We start from the raw sequence: 25,815 nt of genomic DNA, 5'->3' as shown, positions 1-25,815 counted from the left end.
AGAGCACTCTGGGGTCAGGTTACAGCTCATTAATTCTCACAGGAACGATGACTCATAGAGTCAGAGATTCGTTCAAAGAGTCGAATGATCCGAAGAGTCGAATGAACCGAAGAGTCGAATGAACCGAAGAGTCGAATGAACCGAAGAGTCGAATGAACCGAAGAGTCGAATGATTCGAATCTTACAGGGATCCGGATCTTACAAGGATCCGAATCTTACAGAGATTCGAATCATTCAGAGAAAATCACTGATACCATACTTTTATAAATAAATACATTAATAATGTTCACACTGCCCCCAGGATTTAGATTCCCCTGAGTTTGCCCCCCTTTACCTATAACTGCACCTACAGTTAACTTTATTAAATTAATTAAATTAACCCTCAATCATCAGCATAAAATTAACCCTTATACCCCATCAACCATAACTGCCCCTGAAATTAACCGTAAAGATCCCATTAACCATAACGGCCCCTGAAATTAACCCTAAAGACCCCATTAACCACAACGGCCCCTGAAATTAACCCTAAATACTCCATTAACCATAACTGCCCCTAAATTAATTGCATGTACTCCAGATAAATTACCTAATAAATTGGTATGGTTGATGGGGTCTTTAGTGTTAATTTGGGGGCAGTTATGCTTAATGGGGTGTTTAAGGATAATTTAGGGGCAGTTATGCTTAATGGGGTCTTTAGTGTTAATTTAGGGGCAGTTATGCTTAATGGGGTGTTTAAGGATAATTTAGGGGCAGTTATGCTTAATGGGGTCTTTAGTGTTAATTTAGGGGCAGTTATGCTTAATGAGGTGTTTAGGGTTAATTTGGGGGCAGTTATGCTTAATGGGTCTTTAGTGTTAATTTAGGGGCAGTTATGCTTAATGAAGTGTTTAGGGTTAATTTGGGGGCAGTTATGCTTAATGGGGTTTTGAGTGTTAATTTAGGGGCATTTATGCTTAATGAGGTGTTTAGGGTTAATTTGGGGGCAGTTATGCTTAATGGGGTGTTTAGGGTTAATTTGGGGGCAGTTATGCTTAATGGGGTCTTTAGTGTTAATTTGGGGGCAGTTATGCTTAAAGGGGTCTTTAGTGTTAATTTGGGGGCAGTTATGCTTAATGGGGTCTTTAGTGTTTATTTGGGGGCAGTTATGCTTAATGGGGTGTTTAGGGTTAATTTGGGGGCAGTTATGCTTAATGGGGTGTTTAGGGTTAATTTGGGGGCAGTTATGCTTAACGGGGTGTTTAGGGTTAATTTAGGGGCAGTTATGCTTAATGGGGTGTTTAGGGTTAATTTGGGGGCAGTTATGGTTAATAGGGTGTTAAGGGTTAATTTTAGGGGCAGTCATGGTTGATGGGGTGTTAAGGGTTAATTTTAGGGCAGTCATGGTTGATGGGGTGTTTAGGGTTAATTTAATGGTGAGGGTTAATTTAATTAATTTAATAAAGTTAGCTTAAGGTGCAGTTGCAGGTAAAGGGGAATGTAAATCCTGGGGGCAGTGATTATGAATGTATTATTTATAACAGTATGGTGACATTCTCTGAATGATTACAATGCCAATGAAGGCAGAGAGTCGTTCAAAGATCCGGATCTTACAATGATCCGGATCTTACAATGATCCGGATCTTACAATGATCCGGATCTTACAATGATCCGGATCTTACAGTGATCCGGATCACTGTAAGATTCGGATCCCTGTAAGATCCGAATCTTTGAACGACTCTCTGCCTTCATTGACATCACTGGAGGCAGGGGGGAGGATTCATAATGAAAGGGGCGGGGCCAATCGTTAGTGTGCCTGCACGGAGTTACTGGAAAACAGTAACTCCGTGCAGACACACTGAGTGATCCGAAGATCCGGATCATGAATCGGATCATTTCAGTGAACGAATCGAAATGATCCGATTCACTTTAATGATCCGAACTTCCCATCACTAGTGGCCGGAGCGCAGTTCACGAGTGGGCGGTGGTTTCCCGCCCGCGCATGTCAGTGCTGGCTGTGGGCGGTCTCCTGAAGAGACGACTCATGAAGTAACCTGGAAGAGTTATCTGAGACTCACGAGTCTCACGAACTCTATCGGTTCGGATGGGCAGAAGTGACTCGGTTACCGTTTGTGAAATTACAATGCGTGCTTCGTTGATTCTTGCGACCGGGGAGAGCTTCATATTGCTTTGCACTCACTTTAAGTTGTAATGAGTCGTAAACACTGCCTGAAGTGAAGAGGAAGTCACTGGTTTTTAGGAACGGAGAAGTAATGTCTGTGGTTTCTTCTGGTTCTTTGTCTTCTTGTGTTACGTTTGGTATTTAAACGACAGAAATATATATTTATACAATGTCTTTCCGCATCGAGCACAAGTTTAAAGAGGCATTGAGGAAAAAGCCTAATGAAAGAACCCATGAGGTAATTATGTTCTTTATGTTTATTTTCACCGTGGGACGGATACACACGGGAAGTAGATGGCAGGAGATATAAATCCAGTCTAGACCCAAAGACGGGCCGGTTACGTTCTGTAATGATTTAACGCAGCCAGCAAACAAAGGGTTGAATTGCCAAAAAAAACAACTGGGGCAAATCGCCAGTAGAAGTGCCCCATGCGGCGCATCCTATGTCGCTTTGCCCTGTAACGTGCTGGCTTTATTGGTTGGATCGGTGCCATTGATCATATTGTGAATCGTTGCCAAAAGTTACAAATTATCTTACTTCTGTGTTTTGCTGCTTAACGTATTTTTTCCACCAAATCCTACTGTTTTAACCACTTGATGACAGTCATTCATAATCAAACGTAACTACTATTACTGGTCAATGCCCTATCCTTTTCTAGAAACAATTCTTATTTTAATTTGATTCATTCGTATATTTTGTTTTCCCATGAACTTTTTTATTTTCATTGATAACAAAGTAGGCTCTCATAGGTTGTTGCTATAGAAACTGAAAACACTCTTTTTACATCTTTATGTGGTTAAACATCTAAAGAGACAAACTAAAACAAATCTGCTGACTTAAGTGCTAGAGATTAACCCTAGCCCTTCCTGGCTAGACCTGAGCTTTATTTTTGATTTGTGGAATTCTGATTCTATTTTTTTCATGTATTGTTTTCAAGGGAGGATACGATTTGTGTTTGAAACTATTTTAGATGCTTAGTGCATTACTTAGTAAAAAGATATTAGAGACAAACTTAAGAAATACTTGTTTTCTCTCTAATGAAATTGACATAACTCACAATATATTAATTTAAAGGGGCACCGCAGCCACCATATGCACTTTAACATGTTTGACATGTGTTCCTCTTGCAAATGCGTAGGGGGATTCTGCAGAGTCCACCAATATTCATTTACCAACGGGCTACTTTCTGTGTTTGGCCGAACACATCTCATGGCATGTGACGTATTTATCGCCAGTCAGCTCCAGAATAGTTTATATTTTGAAAGCAAAGCAACCGTATGATAAAGTGTTTGAAACTTATTTTGGGTGGGTGTATTGCTACACACCAGTGGCCATTTGTTTGTTCCAAGGAATCTAAATAAGAGAAAATCTGAATGTACCAGTTTGTGGAAGTCCCTGGAACAGCTACTGATGGCTGAGGCCTGGCGGGAATGGCGGTAGTAGCTTGAGTCTCATCTGATGACTATTTCAGCGCACATTCACACATTCATTCGCAAACTGTGTGGGGGGAATAGGACTAGAAAAATGTATAAGGACGTTCTCTGATTCCAAATTTGCAGACCATGGTGGCTAATAATAATTTTAAAACAAATATATATGTATTTCTTTCCTGTGGCACTTTTTTTTGTAAAATATATATGCATTTTCCATGGAAATTAAAGCCAAACCAACGGCAGCATTTATCATATTTGTGATATTCAGTGTGGCTGTAGACCAAATCAACTCTGAGGATGTAGTTTAGTTGTTCTTCAGCTTCCTTTGCTGTTAAGGACCGGTACTATGTGTATGTTAGAAAGAACAAACACATCCTCTCTGCCTGTATAAGAAAGGGCTAGCAGTTCCACGTTGCGTAAAGCTATTATTGTGATTATTGTGCCACAATTTTTTCTTGTGTACCATTTAGCGGGGTAAACCCCTTCTGTTTTTAAAAACCGTGCCACAGGCCAAGATTTAGATTTGTTTTATAACCATTCATAGCTGCTAAAAAGGATATCTAGCCAAAAGGTGTCGTTTCTTTATTGGTATACAAAAAGTTAAATGATGAGTTGAAACTTCTGACTTCCCTAACCAATTTACAAATATCACAATGTAACAGGCCAAAAGTTTCATTCTTTAGTTTTTTTCTTCCATTTAATGTATTTGAAAAGAGAGGTTGTGGCATGTCTTGCTTGTGATGTTTCTCATTTTCTACTTTAGTCATCCTAGCTGCCTCACATACACATTTCATGTGTCTGGATTTTGTAAATGATGCTGCTGATCCCTTTGATTTATGTCTTAAATGAACTTCTCTTTTTAACTTCCTGACTGGCCGTTGTGTTAAGCCATGCTGGTTTTAACTTGCTACCCAACAATACGTAGATATTTTATTAATATTAGTTTCCATCTATTCCACAAATGTTAATGGCCCAGGGCCCAATGGTTTACATCCCTGTGTGCTTGGTGAACTTAGCCAAGAAATAACCAGACCATTGTTAATGGATTTCAAGGATTCTCTCATCTGGCATGGTGCCAAAAGACTGAACTAAAGCAAAAGTGGCACCAAAATTAAAAAAGGAATCAAATTCTCAGCCACGCATGTGAAGCTAATATCTGTGGTAGGGAAATTATTTGAAAGTTTAATAAATAATATTTGAGAAAACATTCCCCCCCCCCCCCAACAATATCATTGTCAATGTGGTTTTATGAAAGACAGGTCGTGTCAGACTAAGTTAATTGCATTCTTTGACATGGTAAGCAAAACATAGATGAGGGTATTTCAGTGAATGTGATTTATTTAGATTTTTTTAAATCAATTTATACAGTTCTATATAATATTATAGTACAAATTGAAAGAGACAATATTTCTTGCACTTGACCCATTGCTAGTTAAAGGTGCTATTCCACCCAGGGGGCCTCTTAAAATATCACCAGCTAAGTACTGTATTATGTAGAGAGAAATAAAAGAAACCTATGTATCATTTTGGTTTTCCCCTTTATGCTCATTGTCTCATTAACTGTGTTTCAAAGTTTATTACTGCAAAGGCCTCCTCTATGTATTACATCATAGCAGGCCGACCACCTACAACCACTCCCATGCCATTTAATGCTCATGCGCGGGAAACAGCAAAGATCTGCAGACCCCAATACACCGTGATGAGGAGTGCGTTATGATTTGTTATAGATGTGATAGGTGTGAGTGAATGGGATTCCTATAAATCAGAAGACAAACGTAACACCCCTTCTGTGATGTCAGGGATTGGTAGCCATAGTGGAGCAGACGGTCAGGATTAAGAGGCCCTGTATTGTGTATTTAACATAAAAATACAGCAAAATGTTTTTTTGCTGTAACCCCTTTATTAACCTTTAGATGTGCATGCATGTCCACAAAAGTTGTGGTAAGATTCCCTTTAGGATGTATCTGTATGCACTATGTTTTTCACAGCGACAGGGACAGCGCTTTTTTTTGCTGCATGGGAGATAAGGCTGTCTATTGACACCTTAGAATCCCCATCAGCAAGCACCTGAGATCGGGCATTCCCTTTCTGTCACTCACTCCTCTTTGGAGGAGAGATCCAGCAGGGAATATCTACACCCTACTGGAATCTCCGATTGCTCCCCCGCAGCGACCGCAGTGTGATCAGTGCAGGGAAGATCATAGGGAAGAGAGTGAGAAACAACGTACCAAATAGACATGGTATCCATGCTACTGTAAACAGTGTCGCTGGCCACAATCCTACGTCATTTGTTTTTTTTTGGGGGGGGGGGCGAATTTACCAGGTCTTTGCGTGTGGTGGAAGGGAGGGGGGTGACTGGTTGTGGTGTAGCTTCTACTTGCCTGCATGGTAACTAACTATAGATCAGCTGGCAGCCTGTTGGCACACTCTTTGTAAGTGTAAACGTGAAGCTCCATACATATAGGAAGTCTTCTCTTTACATGTGATTGTGTGAGATTTCTGATGCTCGTGTACGGACAGTAATGGTTTTTGAGGACTGCACCAGGAACCATGATGTTCCATGGTGCTCTTTTTCCAATGGGATTAAAGGTCATAAAAGTGCTAAGGGAATAATATACATAATAGTGTGTGTGTGTTTTGAAGTCATATCACACACAATATCATTGTAATAGTGTGATTTTCAGCACTCTCTTAAATTTTCCAGGCGTGGGTTTCAGACTAGGCATCTTTTGGCAGAAGAATAGTATTTGAAGCTGATGTTCTTTAACCCCCCAGCGTTCTAATTGATGTACTATGTGCCAAGAGTACCCTTGGACATAACAGTATACTCATTTTTTGCAGCAGAAGCTGGCATCATTGGGTCTGTTTTGACAGCTCCGGGGTAACAGCCTGATCAAGTGATTCAGTTCTGTGTATTTATTGCTCATTTTTGCAAGTGTAACACTATATTATACTTGAAGCAAATTGTGTTTAAAAAAAAAAATAAAAAATGTGGCATTCAGGAATGAGGAATATTTGGTTACTTGAGTAAACAAGTCTTTACCTTGTGTTGATGTGCGATTCTATGCTGTAACTTGCAAAAAATGTTTTGTTCCTGTGGGCTATTAAGCGGTGGAAAAACCTATGAAGAGCTGGACTATATTTCAAAGTATAGGAGGCAAACTGTTATCCAATTTACACCACTGAAAACCTATAAGATATTAACACACAGCCAGCCGATAACTGCATACCATAAAAAGACCTGTTGCTTATGGGCCCCGATATTTTCTCCTGTCTCTTCCATGTCTCATTTTCCTGCTATACCCCCACCTACCTCCCTACCCTTTTCAGTTAGGGGGACTGCATTCAGCCATTTTTCCACGACACATATACATTCACTTACATTTACTCTCCTGTGAGTTTATATGCCCCGCATACTGCAGGCAAACACTTGCATGCTCAGGTCAGCAACACCATGCGAAATGTGTGTGTGTGTGTGTCCTATATGCTGGATGCGATCGCCCTACTTTCAGTAGCAGGGTATATTTTAGTTTTTTGAGCTAGTTACCTACAAAAAAACCCATTTAAAAACCAGTGAAAGGGCTTTTTTTCCTTATCTCTAGAAGTATTCAAGTTTACACAGATGCCTATCTTGGGATTAAATGTGCATTGTGTTAGGAAATGTAAGTCTTAAATATATAAATGTAACGTTTGAAAATAAACGTTATGTTTCCTTTTTCCAGGGATTGGTGACCAAACTGGCTGCCTAAATGCTCCTAGTGAACTAACCTGTTTTTTTTTTTTTCCTCCCTCCAAAAAATACACCCTTGGGTGTGAGAAACTCTCAAATGAAACTTGGGCTTCAGAAAATAAAATCTGAACACTTGAAGTTTGGAAAAGGGAACAGGCATAGTTCTGTTTTGTGCCCAGTAATTTCCAGAGTGCTTTAAATTCAGGACACTTAATATATTTAGTGGGGTTTTGAACACTTTTTCTTTATTATGATATCATATTAATACTAAATGTTAGACTACACATCTAAAAATTGTATCAAAAGAAAGCTTGTATCTGTCCTTGAGAAAACATATATGTGCGGGTGCATGAAAAATGAAAAAGGAGAATCTTGGTGTAAAAATGCTGAAAACACCTCGGGTTAAACACCCTTAGTAAAGAGAGGGTTAATATAAAACAAAAAAAACCATACCCTGAAGAATGCCTAAGCAGCATGCCACGTCCTCTGCTGTCTGGGTTTGGCACCGGTTTTGGAGCAGCTAGTTACTAGCAGGAAAGCGCTGGGTGACACATGCCTGCACATTGGTAAGCTGGGCAATTCTGACATTCTGAAGAATCCTTCCATGTATTTACACTGGAAAAAATTAATTACGCTCCATATGGTAGCGGGAGTGTCCCTAAAAAGAAAAGTTAAATATTTTTATTTTTTATTTTTAAAAGTCTTCCTTCCCTGGATTTGTATGTAATTATCCTAACTTACTTGACAAGCCAAGGCACATGTGATTCTTAAAATTACTAAAATCAATTTAATCTTGCTGGATAATTTTATTAAAATAATTGTACTCTAAAATATGTTCTTTTGACTTCTCTGTAGGATTTAAATACTATATATTCACACATGCATAGAATGGATATACTGTCTCATCTTAGGGAGCACCAGTTACGGTAAGATATCTTTTAAATTACCTATGCTGTTTTTCCTGGCCTGAAATGAAGGTTGCTTATTACAACTCAACAGTTATGAAATTCCTAATAATTTTTATAGTAAAAACTTTTTTTTTGTCCTTCAAATCTGTCATGTTTTCAATAGTTCTTAGCTATTTTATAAAATGATGTGTGATCGAAAAAGATTAATCATGCAGTCAATATTTATTAAGCTAATGTAGAAATGTGGCTAATTCAATGACCTGTCAAAATCCAGACTGGGTTTAATGAAGGTCAATAATGCATGGTTTGCAAATTCTTAGAGGTACAATCTAGATAACCATAGCTAAAAAAAAAATGCTACAGTGATCTAATGGAAACATCTGCACTCTATAGTGTGATTTAAAGGGGACCATAGAAAACGGCACTTGTGCAGGTCTACAAATTTGTATACTCAACACAGAGCTCAACAAACCTTTGACTAAAAACCACTTCCTGTCATGGTTTTGCAGGGCTGCCATCATGCGTGGTCACATAATACTTGCTACGTGACCCCACAGGGTGCCTCATGTCACTCACTTAACCGCACACCCGCTGGAAAGTATAGTGTGCTGGATTTGCGATGGCAGAAGATAGGCAGTGGCGTGGCAGGTCAGATGGGAAGTAGTGTATGTGAGCGTGTGTGTGTGTGTGTGTGTGTATGTGTATACCATAGTATCAGAATCAGTGTGTTTGTGTATGTGTTTATAGTGCTGGAGTCAGTGTGTGTGTGTGTATTTATGGTGCTGGAGTGTGTGTGTGTTGCTGAAGTCGGTGTATGAGTGTGTGTATACTCTAGTGCCGGTCAGTATGTAAATGTCTAGTGCTGGAGTCAGTCTGTAAGTGTGTGTGCTATATGTATAGTGCCATAGTCAGTATGTCTACTATATTGTCATGTCCGATTTCAGTGTCCATAGTGTTAGTCAGTATGTGTGTACGCATGTGTATACACATGTGTATAAGAGGGTGGTGGTAGCATGTATGGTGTTATGTTACACTATGACATTAGCATGTCTGCATATAGTGTTAGTATGTGTAGTAGTGTATGGTGTTAGCATGTGTATTATTGTAGTGTGTTAGTGCTTGTGAGCATAAGATGTTAGTGTGTGTCTATTACTGTATAGTGTAATAAATGGGGTGTAAATGTATGTTAGTGTATGGCAAGGCTTGACAAACTCTGGGTGCCAGGTGACAGGTTGGGTAACATTTAAAAATAAAAACATGATTGGGGAAAAAAAAGCTGGCTCCTAGAGCCAAACCAAATATGTCAACCCCCGAGGTAAAACTAATACCTAGCATATGTGCAGGGGAGTCTAAATACCCTTTAGCATTAACAGATTAACCCTTTTATTGCCACAAAAATATAATATGCCAGCAGGGCAATGCAAAAAGTGGTGTAGTTTGTTGTGCAAATGCATATAATGATTTCTAAAAAAGAATGCATTTTTTTTTTTTTCTTTTTTCATACTGGAGTTTGTCTGCATACCAACATCACTACAAAAGTATCCCTATAAATAACCATATTACAAACTTTATTGCCTTGAGTCTGTCAACCCAAGATTGCTTTCAGCAATGAGTACTGTTGGGCAGACTGCTAACCCTACGAAGATAGAAAGTTCACAAAACATTCTGACATCAAGGCTAATTCAACTCTATATAAACTACAAGATTTTTTTCCCCCCTTAATGCCCCTCGTTACTTTATTTAGATGTCCTTTTACTTTTCAGAAGTCTCCTCGCCTCAAAAATGTGTTGGATAAGGGTCTCCTAATAGGGGTGCACTGTTAACATATTTGTGGGTATAGGTATAGCTGCCATTTTTTAGATTACTATGGCATTAAGTTGCCATCACTGCCCAGACGCAGCAATTGACTGCATTCTCTAACAATTTTTATGTAGCTATATAAACACATACTAATTACCTGCATGGGCACTCATCTACGACTTCCGTTTTGTGATACAATAGTGTGTGCGCTGTTACACGCGGAACATTTTGTGAGTTGGTGCAGGTTTTTTTTTTTTTTTTTTCTTTCTCATTTCCTTTGCTTTTAATCCTTATATCATAGAGATGATACGGACAATGTTATTGTTTTAAATAAAACGCTTACGTGAAAAAAATTAGCTTAAAATGTCTTTCTTTAAAATGAGTTATATTGTATAGTTTTACTTTTCAAGTGGCTGCTGCTTGTCTTTTGTCTGTGTCTCACTCCCCTGGTGGCAAGACTGGATATTGCTGTTGCATGTCACTAGTCTGCTAACCCTGATCTGGCGAATAATAATGTCATTCAATAATGTTGTTAATGTTCACTCTAGGTTGATGTCTGCAACAGCGCGTTATGAAAGATATAGCGGAAATCAAGTTCTCTTCTGGTAGGTTCACATACCTGTAATGTATTTATTATTCTCTTTCAATCATTATTTTATAAGTTATATATTTTCTTAGCCTCTATTTAGATTTAATTTACTTTTATATACAGTGTGTGTGTATGCTGAGATTGTTCCTTCCCCCTCCTCCCCAGCTTACTTTGGCTAACTTTATACCACCATACTTACCTTTGCCTTCTCTGTAACCTCCATTCATGCATTAACATTTTAAATACCTCATTGCTTGGGGCAGGCCCGGACTGGGACAAAAAATAGGCCCGGGCATTTAAGCCCGAGCAGTCCATATTTATTTATTGTTAAAGCCCACCCTTCATGTACCATCTTTGCATTTACTCATTCACACAAATCATTAACACATTCATTAATGCAGTCTCACAAATCATTCAAGCAATTCATCCACACATGAATTCTTTAATTGTCATACGCATTCACACAATTCATCCACACCATTCATTCATTCATTCATTCATTCACACTACCCCCTCTCCCCATCTTATCTGCCCCTTCTCACTATGTTCCCCCTTTTCACTATGTACCCCCTGTCACTATCTATCCCCTCTCCCCATTTCTCACTATCTAACCCCCCTCTGCCCCTTCTCACTGCACCCCCCTCCCTCACCCTACTTACCTTGTTGCCGGAGCAAGCAGCACCTGCCCCTTAAGCCCGCCGCAACTGTGACCGGGTCCGCCACTCTAAGGGGCGTTAATGCGGCCGTAGTGAAATTCCTTCAAAGTCTACTTACACATTGAATTATGTATTATGTAGGGCAAGCTCAGCCCTTCACAGTGGAGATTTGACAGATTTGGCCCTTGATAATAAACAGCGAAGTGAGAGAGTTGGAACCACAACTGTCCCTTTAGGGCAGTAAATTGTTAATCGCATTAAACTTATTCACTCTTAACAATGAAGCAAACCTTACGTCCATGAAAAATTAAGTAAAAAGATGCATTATATACCTTACTTCGGATCGCTTTCTACTACCTGATCCCTCTTTTCGGTAATGCGGGCTCCAGGAAGTGTCCATATCAGATCTTTTCTTCTGCCAGTACCCATAGTGTTGGGGAGGTAGCAGGATGTAATCTGCAGCAAGGTGAATAATTTATATATGTGGTTGTATGTAAATACATATATATGTGTGTGTGTGTGTGTGTGTATATATACACATATATATATATATATATATATATATATATATTAAAAATTCCCGTATCGTAAGCTTTCCTGTAGTCAATCCAGGCTGTGCTCAGGTTGGTCTGTCTAGACTTTGAGTCTTGGACCACTGCTCTGTCTATAAGCAACTGGTGCTTATAGACAAAGCCTCTGATGTTCCCAATGCCCTTCTGAGCTGTGCTTGTGTACTGGCCCATATGTTCCTGTAGCTATGATGCCTGATAGGACTTTCCATGTTGTGGGCACGCAGGTTATTGGCCGGTATGTGTGAACATCTATTGATCTTAAATACGTAAGATAACAATTGGTTAAATCTTAATTTTCATACAAGTAAGGTTTTGCTTAATCATTTCTTAAGGGTAAAAAAAGTTGAATGGCACTTTCAACTCTGATTTAGAGGGAGATAACACAGATGTTAGAAGAGTTTTGTAACTTTCTTATAAACACTAGCTTCAAGTATGTAGACTTTTCTGGGTTTTTTTTTTTTTTTGTTTTACTAGCTTTAGTTTTTGCATAATGTTTGCAGGCAGTTGTATGTATTCAAGCTCTGTTATCTTAGCCCAATCTTCCAACCACACTGACTCCTTAATATACTGCCTACGGTAAACAGAATGGCTCACATAACTGGACACCTTAAATGAAAGTATCTGATGGAACTGACGTCAATAGTACTGCAATAAAGTCGCAGCTAAGTGTGATGTTTGAATAGTAAAAATCGCCCTGACTGATAACAGCAGCAGCCTCCAGGTCTACAGATAAAGGAACTTTATTGGAAAAAAATCTAAGAGAACATGATTTTTGTCACTGCTAAGGTGAACACTGTTTTATGTGTAAGGAGAATATTTTTTCCACAGGACTTCCCCTTTAATTTTGTGTTACCTCTGTGTTACACTATGTTTTTGGCTGTCTAGTTTTCTGTCACAAATATTCAATTTTGTGTTTGAATAACATGCGTTTTTTTTTGTTTTTTGTTTTTTTTTTAAATCTTTTTATTTATAGTTCTGAAAGCCTGGCTAGATGTTGGTATATTCTTCTGTCTGGTTCGGTTTTGGTGAAGGATTCTATGTTTTTACCTCCATGCAGGTATGTACTAAAATATTGTAGCTCTTTTTTGTTAATCACACTGTAATTCAGTTTTTTATTTGTGGTTGCTGGTATTTCTTACTAAATTCCAAGATCGAAATGATTTAAAGGCATTTACAATGAGTAAACTGATCATTTAATTTCAATTGAGTTGTTGCATTTACATTATTTTTGTATTTTTATATACAAATTTAAATACATATATAAAGGTACATAAATAGCTTTTGGTTTTGGATTTGGTAGGATCCATCTTTCCCTCAATAGACATTTTGTGACTTGTAAAGCAGACTGTAAGAACCAAGGATAAGAAAACCACAAATGCTGATCAATTTCAGAACCTAATAATCAGAAATGATTTTTTTTTTGCTTTGATATATGTGTGTTGACTAAGCTTCTCCCTTCAAAAGTCTGAACAAAAACAACAAATTCCAAAATGTCAGCTAACACAAAACATTAACAAGATAATTCAAAGAAAAAAAAACAATTTTCCACTTTACCTGCACAAGGCCAATAGTTTCAAGCCGGTGGTCTCCACTCTCTCTTTTAGAAATAGATTTTCCCATCCATAACCCGATCCCATAACAATCAACGTACAAGGGTTGAACTCACCACATAAAAGGTCCTACCTCTATGATCTCATGTTAAAAGAAAATATAGATATTGCGTTTATTCAAGAGTCTCATTGGCAACAGCAACAATCTCTAATGTGGAAGTACCGTAAATATCCCTATATCTATACATCTTCTATGTTTAAGGAAAAGAAAAGAGGAGTTGCTATTATATTATCTCAGAAAAATAAATTTGAATACATTATACATGAATCTGACAATGAGGGGAGACGACTAATTTTAATATGTAAAATTAATGATATTCTTTATACATTTATGTCCCTTTATGCTCCCTCTGAATCAACAGCCAAGTTTATTAATGACTCAATGGAAACCTTAGAAAAAATCGGAAAAGGTTTAGTAATTATAGGGGGGGACTTAAACTACATTCAAGATTTCAATTTAGACAGAATATCAGTAAAGAAAACGGAAGCATATGACAACAAATTAAGGAAAAAAATTGATAGGTTTATAGCTTCACTATCCAAACATAACTTGTATGATGTTTGGCGGACTATGCACCCTCAAGAAAAAGATTATACTTTTTATTCAGCTCCCCACAAATCATATTCACGTATAGACGCTATTTTTATGTCTGGGCTAACATTAGAGAGATGCTCCTCTTCTTCGATTGGCAACATTACTTGGTCTGACCATGCACCAGTCTTTATTCAAATTTTAGACAACCCAAATTATAAAAAATATTTCAGATGGCGCCTAGATGAGCAAATAATAAAATCAGATGAGAATAAAAAAGAACTTTGTAATCTAACTAAACAATTTTTAGAAGATAATGACACCGGAGAGACCTCAATAAGCACCTTATGGTGCGCTTTGAAATGTTTTTTAAGAGGTCACTTAATCAAAAAAGCTTCTTGGATTAAAAAGTCTAGAGGGGAAAATCTTGCAGACCTATATATTGCCCTAACAAAAGCAGAAAGGGATAATAAGATCAACCCCAATCAAGATAAATATGAAGCAATAAAATTAATTAAAGCGGACATATTAATTAAATTACAACTTAATGCAGATAAAATTGTCTCGTCTGAAACAACCATGGTACTGCAGCAACAATAGAATTTCTCGGGACTTAACAAATAAACTTAAAATACAAAATCAAAATTACAGGATTAAACAAACAAACTTTAAGAATAAAACTTGCTTATCTCCGGTTCAAATAGGAGACGCCTTTAAAAACTATTATGAATCGCTTTATAACTTGGACAGTTTGAATAAGACAGAAGAACAGACGTATTCTTATTTAGATAAACTAGATCTTCCGCAAATAACAAGAGAACAATCGAATGTGTTGAACCAACCTTTCGCCACCGTAGAAATAGAGGAAGTGATAAATAATTTCGCACCAGGCCCGCATGGGTTTTCAGCGTTACTTTTTAGAACCTTGAATACGGAAATAAATCCAATTCTTGAACGACTTTTTAATGAAATAGGAGAATTGGGTAGATTTCCGTCCGAAATGCTGGAAGCTTCGATAATCCGGAAGATCAGGAGACGATAATACTCGTAGACTTTTCAATATCTTAGAAGAGATTCATAGAAAGAAAACTCCTTCAGCCTTTTTAGCATTAGATGCTGAAAAGGCTTTTGATAGAGTTAATTGGAAATTCATGGAAGCAACTCTCCATGCATTTGGATTAAATGGAAAATTTATAAGATCTATTATGGCACTATATTCCTCCCCTACTGCCAGAATTAAGGGAACAGCATTTGAATCAGAAACTTTTAAAATCCAGAATGGTTCGCGTCAAGGTTGCCCATTAGCTCCATTGATATATGCAATGGTTATGGAGCCTTTAGCAATATCCATAAGAAACTCAAATGAGATCTTAGGGATAAAAATAGGTTCTCAGGAACATAAAATTACATTATATGCAGATGACGTACTTCTAACACTATCCTCTCAAGAATACTCATATTTTTCCATCTTGGAAGTAATAAGGGAATATTCATCCTTTTCTAACTATAAAATAAATTTCTCAAAAACACAAGTAATAACATTAAATTTGAATGAAAAACAACAAAGATTTCTAATAGAGGGACCCAATGCAATTAAAATCCAGCATATAATTGAATATTTGGGCATTAAAATTACAAAAAATTTATCAGAAATAATCTTTTTAAGTTTTAGTTCCCTATTAGAAGAAATGAAACTTTTAACCTCTAGATGGAAAAAGGTAGAGTTATCCTGGTTAGGTCCAATAAACATACTTAAGGCATATTTACTACCAAAAATCTTATATTTCTTTAGAATGATACCATATGTAGTTCCTAAGAAAATATTGAAAGATTTTGATAAACTATTCTCAATATTTGAATGGTCAACAAAGAGACCTAGGATCTCAAAAAATATCTTGAGGAGGGGTATCTCTCAGGAGGGGATAGGCTATCCAGATCTATATAGACTTCACGAAGTTTCTCATATTTCCCACGCGATGGCATGGAGACAAATAAATAAACATAATCTAGGTTGGTATAGCATTGAGAAAAGTATAAATAACAATGTCGAACCATTTAATTTAATATGGCTTCATAAGAAAATGATTAAGAAACTAGGAATATCAAGTCTCTTAATGAAAGATATATTAAAAGTAGTACTCAAAGCTCGGGAAAATTATGGCTTATCAACTGCCATATCTGAATTATCCCCTATAGGAATTTTGAATTTAAATATTAGAGACCTACATATTCAGAGCTGGAAACAAAAGAGCATACAAGACATCGCAGATATTATAGAAAGACAAACAGTGACCCCATTTGTAGATCTTCAAATCAGATATAACTTATTAAATAAAGACCTTTTCTCATACTTACGTAGAAAACAATTTTTATCTACAACTCCAATAAGGGAAGGTGACAAATTGGATGACCTCTTCCTAGAACCCCCGCTATCAAATAAGATCTCGAAGGTAGCAAAACAACTGGTCAATCTCTTACCTCAAGGGAAATCTAAGACGATTTTACTATGGGAAAAAGACCTTAAGATTGAGTTTCAGTATCAAAATTGGTACAAGGCTTGGAACCATACTAGACAAGCAGTTCACTGCTTAAATTTACATGAGCAATATTTCAAATTACTACATCGCTGGTATTTGGTCCCATATAGTCTTAGTAAGATGTTTAACGTAGTTAATAGTCTGTGTTGGAGGTGTAATCAAGCAGTGGGAACTCATCTTCATATATGGTGGGAGTGCCAAAATCTTGACGTTATTAAAGAAATAGCCTGTTCTATATTTTTAACAAATACAGGTATTAGAACCTGTTTGTTACCCCAAACTTTTATGTTTCATTTGGACTTACCACATACATCTAAATGTAACAATATTTTTTTTATTAATATACTATTGGCTTGTAAAATTTGTATAGCTCGTCGCTGGAAAACTCAGAATACTCCAACACGAGATGAAATCTTTAATCAAATTAATACTCAGGCTACTTCAGAGAGATATTTCTTTCGAAACAATCTAGTCTTTTATAATAAGATTTGTTCTAGTTGGAACCAAAGTTTTACTTAGATCTTAAGAAATCTTTCTTATTAGCTGAGCCTGGATAGAGTTCAACCATCCTTACTTAGCCATGTGACACTATTGCCCCCTCCTTAAAGATTTAAGGTTTCAATAGGACCATCTTTCATAGAGCTTTGTCATTTATGTTAAGTCTTGTATTAGGTACAATGTAAGTTAATTTACTTGCTTGTGTGTTGGATGTTTGTTATATGTGCCTTTTTTTAAAGAAAATTTTTCCCATCCATATTAAATAAGAAAAATGGCTTTTTGGCATGAGAGATTTTCCTTTGGGTATAGCTACAACTGTGGCCTGAAGAGCTTCCTTTGGGAAACTTGTCTGCTCCATACTATGGAAAACCTATTCGCATGCAGAGCCAGAATCATCTTTATTTTTAATAGTAAAATTTACTAAAGCCTTCGGGGCCTGACGCTGTATGCAGAGTCTATTACAGAGATAATCCCTTCATCTGAAAAAAGCCGTTAATGTTCTCTGCTCTTAACTGAGAAAGGTTGAACGGACCCCCAAAAATCAACATCTTCTGGCTAGTATAGCAGTAGAGTGCTGGTTCTGCCTGAAAATAATTATTTGTAGACAGTGTGGAAATATACAGTCACGTCGTCTTTGAATTCAATGGTTTTACATGTCAGGGCAAAACACTCATCTGTTCCTTAGCAGGTTTAAAACTTGGGTAAATACAAGCTCAAATGAACACATGACATATTACATTGTGCCATGATTTATTCAACAAAATAAAGCCAAAATGGGTTCCATATAAATTAGGATGTTAAGTAGCAGACAGGTGCTAATCAAATGCCCTTGATTAATTGATGGCCAGCAAGTGGGACCACCAGTATCAAAACCAAAGTTTTAGCTGTTTGCTGGTCTAGATAATTCAGATGAGTGTTAACAAAATCCCAAGGAGGAAAGACATCAGCAATGAAGTCCATCAATTCTACAGTGAGAGAGATTATGTGGAAAACATTCAAGACGGTTGCCAATTTTCCCAGGAGTGGATGTCCCATCAAATTCACCCCAAGGTCAAACAATGTGCAGTTCTCAGAGAAATTGCAAAACTCAGACTCTACAGGCCTCAGTTAACATGTTCAAGTTCATGACCCTACAATTAGAAAGAGAATGAACAAGTATGGATTGTTTGGAAGGGTTGCCAGGAGAAAACCTCTTCTCTCTAAAAAGAACATGGCAGCACGGCTTAGGTTTGCAAAGTTGCATCTGAACAAACCACAAGACTTGTGGAGCAATATCCTTTGGACGGAGGAGATCCAAGTGGAGATGTTTGGCCATAATGCACAGCTCCATGTTTGGTGAAAACATGAGGTTGTATTTACCTAATTTTTAGACCTGCTAAGGAACAGATGATATGTTCTGATATCTAAAACCATAGCATTCAAAAGAGGGTGTACTTTTATTCACATGACTATATTTATATTGTTTGTGTGTGTGTGTGTGTGTGTATATATGTATGTATATATATATATATATATATATGTGTATATATATATATATATGTATATATATATATATATATGTATATATATATATATTATGCAGACACACAGGTATATATTATAAATACACCCTATAAAGCTTTTCTACATAGGATGATGTATTTACACATTACTCCTTGTTTTTAAAGTATACAAACAATGAATTTCAAGGTTATAGATAATTGATACCTTGACTGCCTTTCCCAGCAAAACCACAAGACCACTGGGACCACGCATGCAGTGGAGAAGTTTCAGATCAATAGCTTTTTGTGTGTTTTTATTTCTTTAGTTCCTGTCATCTCAGCAATAGACTGGTTTTGGAGCTCCCTCTAAGTGTGTGACTGCCAAAATGTTTGTATATTTACTCCCAATTAAAAATGCATTTTCTGCATTTTTTAAATCTTACAATGGAATTACTACCACAAAGTTTGACAAAGGCTGATGGTAGAAGGTACCCAAATACCTTGGGGTGTCTAGTCTTCCAAAATATATGGTTTGATGGGGTGTTTCTAAACTCAGGAGAAATAGTAGAATCTATTTAGCAGGTTTTTTCATTATTTTTTATAGGAAATTAAATGGTATGATCAAAAATAGTACCTGAAGAGAGCCCTTCTTGTCCTGAAAACCCCCCCAATATATAACTTGTGTGGGTTCACTAAATGGGAGAGGAGAAAATTACATCTAAACACGAGCACCGCAAAAGTGTTAAAACTGCAAGGGACAAAAAAATACAGGGATACTGTTTATATTTAAAACTCCAAACCATGTATAGATATTCTCACTCGGGGTGATAACTGCATTCCAGTATTCTAAGAAATCTGCATAAAGCCTCACCGTGAAAGAAGAACTTAACTTAGTCGGAAAAATGAATCTGGAGTGTCACCCGATCGCTTTTGTTTTTGTTTACAGAGTGAACCATTGTGGACAAATGGGGGAAATATACCAGACTTTTTATTTCTCAAAAATAGGCATATGAGCCACTGTGGTTGCTTTTTTTAAGAGTGATATACATGATGTAGGTTTTTGCACAGGCACATGATCTGGGCAACTATGTACCTAAGGAGTAGAGGTCTTTAAATAAAGAAAAAAAGCAAGTAAAATGAATATAATTTGTTTCAAAAATGAATTGTGGTGTAAAATTACAAGCATCAGTTTCTACCAGTTTATTTGCTGATGGACCTTAATTTCTCCTTGTCTCGGGATTTTACACTAATTACATACAACTTTGTTAAACATTAAGTGCATTTTCTTAAGAACTAGTAATGTATTCTGATTTCAAACGAAGTAATGTAAATATGGTTTATCACACAAATGCACAATGGTGTTAATTACTAAAATATAATTTATAATAATCCGTAACGATACAAAGAGCAACTGTATTATACGTATAGCATAGAAACATAATTTGATGGCAGATCAAAACCAGTCGAACCATCTAGCCTTCTCTTTTCTCTTGCTGTGAAGACTAATTTTATTTTTATTAAGTGTTCCTCAAGAGCATTTTATTAAGTTTATTTGGCTTAATACATGTAGATTTACGGCATATAAAGCAATAATCTTTCCACCTGCTCTGCCCAACCAACAGAATTAGCTCTGCCTAGATTATATCACAATCTGATTTGTCATTGCACCCCTAGGACTTGCCAATGCGCAGTAAACACTTTTGTTTTAGGAGAGTGGGTAGGTAGCCGGTGTAGGTTCTAGGTTTCCTGGGATTGAACCCTGCAGGCACCTGTGGGTTCCTAGCTGGTTAATGTGCTATCACCCGGAGGGCCCAGGCCAAGAGAGCCCATTTATTTATTTTTTTACACAATTGCTCTTTAAAATAAATAGATTTTTGCTTACCAACCAAATCCTAGGTCAGCTCTCTTGCAGTATAATATACACATTATGTATATGTATGTATGTATGTGTGTATGTATGTGTGTGTGTGTGTATATATATATATATATATATATATATATATATATATATATATTATACACATATTACTCAATACATATATTAACTAATTCCAAAGCATAACAAATACTTTCTGGTAAGCCAGAAAACAAACATATGTATGCTATAGTTATAGTAGTTTAGGTTGAGAAAAGACTTGCGTCCATCAAGCTCTCAACCCTTTTCCTATTCCCTGTTAACTGCTGTTCATCCAACAATAATACATGTTGCTGTATTATATATAAATTCAAATGAAATTGACATTAACCCCTTAAGGACCGGGCTCGTATTTTCTTTTTGTACCCTGTGGGACCGAGGCTGTTTTAACACTTGTGGTGCTTGTGTTCAGCTGTAATTTACCCCCATTTAGTGTACCCACATAAGTTATATATTGTTTTTTTTCAGGACAAAATGGGCTTTCTTCAGATACCATTTACCTATTTTGATCGTATCATCTTATTTACTATATTTACTTATTTACTATAAATAAAAAAAACATGGTGAAAAATTGAAAAAAACCTAATTTTATGACTTTTATTTGAAAAATCTTTTACTCACTTAAAAAAGCAAGTAAAAAAACTAGCTAAATAGATTCTACTACTTGTCCTGTGTTTAGAAATACCCAATGTTTTTATGTTTTTTTGCTGTTTTTTGTAAGTTATTGGGCAATAAGTACAAGCAGCGTTTTATGATTTCCAAACCTTTTTTAACAATTCTGGTCAGTCTGCCTCCATCTCCTCTTTGGAATATCTTTGGAGCCGGTTAACTCAATTTAACCCATTCAAACCATATATTTTTGAAAACTAGACACCCCAGGGTATTTCAAATGCTGTTTCAACCACACTTTGTCAAACTTTGTAATAGTAATTTTTATTTTTTTTTCACACAAATTGTACTTTAGTTATAGATATACAGGTTCTGGTATATATCACTGTCAAACAACACCCCAATGTGTGTTCAGGAACATCTCCTGAGTACAGCGATACCCCACATGCATGGGTTTGTCAGATTGTTTGGCTGGTAAAAGGCTGCTTTTGGGGCATGCGTAATTCAGGTGGTCATTTGGTCATTCTGCCTCCATCTCCTCTTTGGAATATCTTTGAAGCCGGTTAACTCAATTTAACCCCATCAAACCATATATTTTTGAAAACTAGACACCCCAGGGTATTCCAAATGCTGTTATTTTAACCCTTTCCATGCACCAATTATACAACTACACTTTGTCAAACTTTGTAATAGTAATTTTTTTTTTTTTTTTTCTTTCACACAAATTGTACTTTAGTTATAGATATACAGGTTCTGGTATATGTCACTGTCAAACAACACCCCAATGTGTGTTCAGGAACATCTCCTGAGTGCAGTGATACCCGACATGCATGGGTTTGTCGGGTTGTTTGAGATTTAAAATGCCACATTTGGGAAGTGCGCTTTTTTTCTCCATTTTGGTCAGTCTGTACCTATGCCCTATCTTTGAGCTCGGCCACTCCAATTTACCCCATCAGTCATTTTTTTTTTTTTTTTTTTTTTTTTTTTTTTTATATTAGACACCCCTTGGGTATTTGAAGTGCTTTTATTTTAAGCACTTGCTCAAAATAATAAACTTTATTTTTTTATTTTATTTCATTTTTTTTAATACTTTTTTTTTATATTTCTTTTACACATTTTGCTGGTACTGTATGGTTCATCTAGTGACATCACTGCATAATTATTTTTAAATGTTGGCACTTTTTTTTTTTTGTTGAATATTTTACTAATCACATTGTGATTAGAAAGCTGGGCTCCATTGACTTGCATGGTTGAATGCAGTACCTGTATTCAACCTGCAAGTGGAGCCAGAGTCTTTATTGTTTTTTTTTCCCCGGGTCGCCGCCATCTTGCTGATGGCGAAGATCACCGGCAGCTCCGGAGAGCGGTCACAGCCCATCCAGAGGTAAGTGTTTGGTGTCGCTGGATGCCTCCTGATCGAGGCATTCCAGCGACACCATTTAAGTTTAGGAGGCGATCGTTGATCGCCTCCTAAACGCTTTTAAAACGGGCGGCCGCCGCCATACAATGTATGGTGGCTGTTGACGCCCCGAGGAGGGGCCAGACATGGCCCCCGATGCCGATCTCGGCCTTGCTGAATGCCTCGACATCGTTGATCACTTTCTAAGCTTATTTACCGTATTTTTCGCTCCATAAGACGCAGTTTTTTTCCTCCCAAAGTAGGATGAAAAATCAGCCGCGTCTTATGGAGCGAAGATGCAGGCAGGGAGGGGGCAACGATATACCGTATTTATCGGCGTATAACACGCACTTTTTTAACTAAAATCCGGAGCTTAAACCCTACCTGCGTGTTATACGCCGATAAATCCGGGGTCGCAACTGAGGCAGGCGGCGGCGGCGGCGGCCGCCAGCAGAGGAGTCCTGGATTTCTGCCAGTCAGGGGGGCCCAAGGGGTGCCGAGCGGTTGCTGAAGACAACCGCTCGGCAGCTCTCGGGCCCCCCTGCCTGACAGATATACAGGAATCCTTTGCTGGCGGCGGCCGCCGCCACTGCCGCCTGCCTCAGCGCTTCAACTCCTGTGTTGGAAGCGTTTGTCTCGGGTGCCGGCGCTTTACGCTGGGCGCCGGCATATGACGTCAGACGCTGGTGCTCAGCAGTGAAGCGCCGGCACCCGAGACAAACGCCTCACGCTTCCAACACAGGAGTTTAAGGTAAGTGACCGGGGCGGGGGGGGAGATCCTGAGAAGGGGGGGGTTAGGGAGTTAGAGGGGAGATCCTGAGAAGGGGGGGTTAGGGAGTTAGAGGGGAGATACTGAGAAGGGGGGTTAGGGAGGGAGGTCTTACTGTGTGTGTCTTACTGTGTTTGTGTGTGTGTCTTACTGTGTGTGTGTGTGTCTTACTGTGTGTGTGTCTTACTGTGTCTGTGTGTGTCTTACTGTGTGTGTCTTACTGTGTTCATAGCTTATTCAGTTATTGTAATAAATATTTTAGCCCATTTTTTAGCTCAAAATATTTTTTCCTTTTTTTTCTCCTCTAAAATCTAGGTGCGTCTTATCAGCAGGTGCGTCTTATAGAGCGAAAAATACGGTAATTTTTTGACGGTTCAGGACCGTCAAAGGTCATTAAGTGACCGTTTTTCCATGACGGTCCTGAACCGGCAAAGGTCGTTAAGGGATTAAATGAAGCATATAAAATGAGTTGGCATGGAGGGCAGATCAAAATAACTAGACTTGGGCACCAACCAGGGGGCTCTTCGTGTTCATCTTCGTGCCCGTCTTCGGAGAAAAAAAAATCTTCGGATTCCGGGAATATTCGCCCCCCGTTCCTGTCTTCTTTTCGGGCGAATATTCGTGGACATTCTTCGTGCTCGTTTCATCTTCGTTTTCTCCCGGCTGCGTAGCAGGGGTTAATACGGGGTTAAGAACACATCGGAGCAGCAGCAGATGCGTTCGCGCTGTGAAGGTACGTGTGTGCTACTCTATTGGTCACCGGAAGGGGGCTGGTCTGGCATCAACAAATGAATTGCAGAACTGCAGAATGCACTTCCTTTGTTGATGGCAGGCGAGCCCCCTGTCGAAACGACCAATAGAGTTGCACACACGTACCGAGGTGTACACGATACACATTGCCCGAAGCTGAGGGCCAAGTTCCTCCGAGCAGTTGTCTTGTCTGAGACCTAGACAAATGCTCCAAGGAACTTGGCCTCCTTTTTATCATACACAGTCACACATCCATAGATGTTTAATAAAAGAATAGGGATTATTTTATATTTTTAAATCGATTTTGTACCACTTGTAATACATGCCTAACATTTGCTACCTATTTATAATGGCATACTTTGCAACAACCCAACTTTTACTGGACAGGACTGGAAAAACGCAGGGTGTGTTGGCAGGTATGCGAATGGAAAAATGTTGGACAAGAACTAAAAAATGGCTTAGGGTTAATGTACGTTTATGTTTAAGATTATTAGCAGTGCACTGTTTTGGTTAAAGATGTATTATGTCTAAATAATTTTAATGGGTGTTAAAAAAAAAAGGGGTTTATTTAATTTTATTTAAAAGTTATATTTATTATTTACTTTATTATATTTATTTAATGTTGTAGTTAGGGCTGCAACTAACGATTATTTTCATAATCGATTAGGTGGCCGATTATTTTTTCGATTAATCGGATAAAAAAATGAATGTACATTTTTCATTTATTTAAAATAATTTAATAAACAAATGATGTTAAATACAAACGCAGAATAAAAAAAAAACCTGACAAAATGCATTTCTTGTCTTTATTTCCCAACCAGCCCCCCCAATTTATGCACATTTGAGCACAGGCTTGCCACGCTGCCTCCCACATATGCGACGCTGCCTCCCACATATGCCACTCCACGCTGCCTCCCAGACATGCCACTCCACGCTGCCTCCCACATATGCCACTCCACGCTGCCTCCCACATATGCCACTCCACGCTGCCTCCCACATATGCCACTCCACGCTGCCTCCCACATATGCCACTCCACGCTGCCTCCCACATATGCCACTCCACGCTGCCTCCCACATATGCCACTCCACGCTGCCTCCCACATATGCCACTCCACGCTGCCTCCCACATATGCCACTCCACGCTGCCTCCCACATATGCCACTCCACGCTGCCTCCCACATATGCCACTCCACGCTGCCTCCCACATATGCCACTCCACGCTGCCTCCCACATATGCCACTCCACGCTGCCTCCCACATATACCACTCCACGCTGCCTCCCACATATACCACTCCACGCTGCCTCCCACATATACCACTCCACGCTGCCTCCCACATATACCACTCCACGCTGCCTCCCACATATTCCACTCCACCCTGCCTCCCACATATTCCACTCCACCCTGCCTCCCACATATGCCACGCTGCCTCCCACATGCACATTTGAGCCCAGGCTTGCCACGCTGCCTCCCAGACATGCCACGCTGCCTCCCAGACATGCCACTCCACGCTGCCTCCCAGACATGCCACTCCACGCTGCCTCCCACATATACCACTCCACGCTGCCTCCCACATATGCCACGCTGCCTCCCACATGTGCCACTCCACGCTGCCTCCCACATGTGCCACTCCACGCTGCCTCCCACATGTGCCACTCCACGCTGCCTCCCACATGTGCCACTCCACGCTGCCTCTCACATGTGCCACTCCACGCTGCCTCCCACATGTGCCACTCCACGCTGCCTCCCACATGTGCCACTCCACGCTGCCTCCCACATGTGCCACTCCACGCTGCCTCCCACATGTGCCACTCCACGCTGCCTCCCACATGTGCCACTCCACGCTGCCTCCCACATGTGCCACTCCACG

General features: G+C 38.6%; 1 protein-coding gene across 2 annotated transcripts in view; it reads left to right on the top strand.

The window, feature by feature from the left end:
- The first annotated feature begins 2,327 nt into the window (after window positions 1-2,327).
- LOC149297867 (rap guanine nucleotide exchange factor 6-like) overlaps window positions 2,328-25,815 on the top strand; it is an 87,363-nt gene continuing 63,875 nt past the window's right edge. For both annotated transcript variants that reach the window (XM_089488000.1, XM_089487999.1), the window contains exons 1-4: window positions 2,328-2,396; window positions 8,178-8,248; window positions 10,579-10,635; window positions 12,821-12,904. In XM_089488000.1, coding sequence (XP_089344126.1) covers window positions 2,328-2,396; window positions 8,178-8,248; window positions 10,579-10,635; window positions 12,821-12,904 — 281 coding nt within the window. The remainder of the gene's footprint in view (window positions 2,397-8,177; window positions 8,249-10,578; window positions 10,636-12,820; window positions 12,905-25,815) is intronic.

The sequence above is a fragment of the Sceloporus occidentalis genome, unplaced genomic scaffold (assembly GCF_023333645.1).
Source record: "Sceloporus occidentalis isolate IW3139 unplaced genomic scaffold, rSceOcc1.0.p SCAF_36, whole genome shotgun sequence".
NCBI classification, from domain to species: domain Eukaryota; kingdom Metazoa; phylum Chordata; class Lepidosauria; order Squamata; family Phrynosomatidae; genus Sceloporus; species Sceloporus occidentalis.
This window is presented reverse-complemented; position numbering and strand designations above follow the sequence as displayed.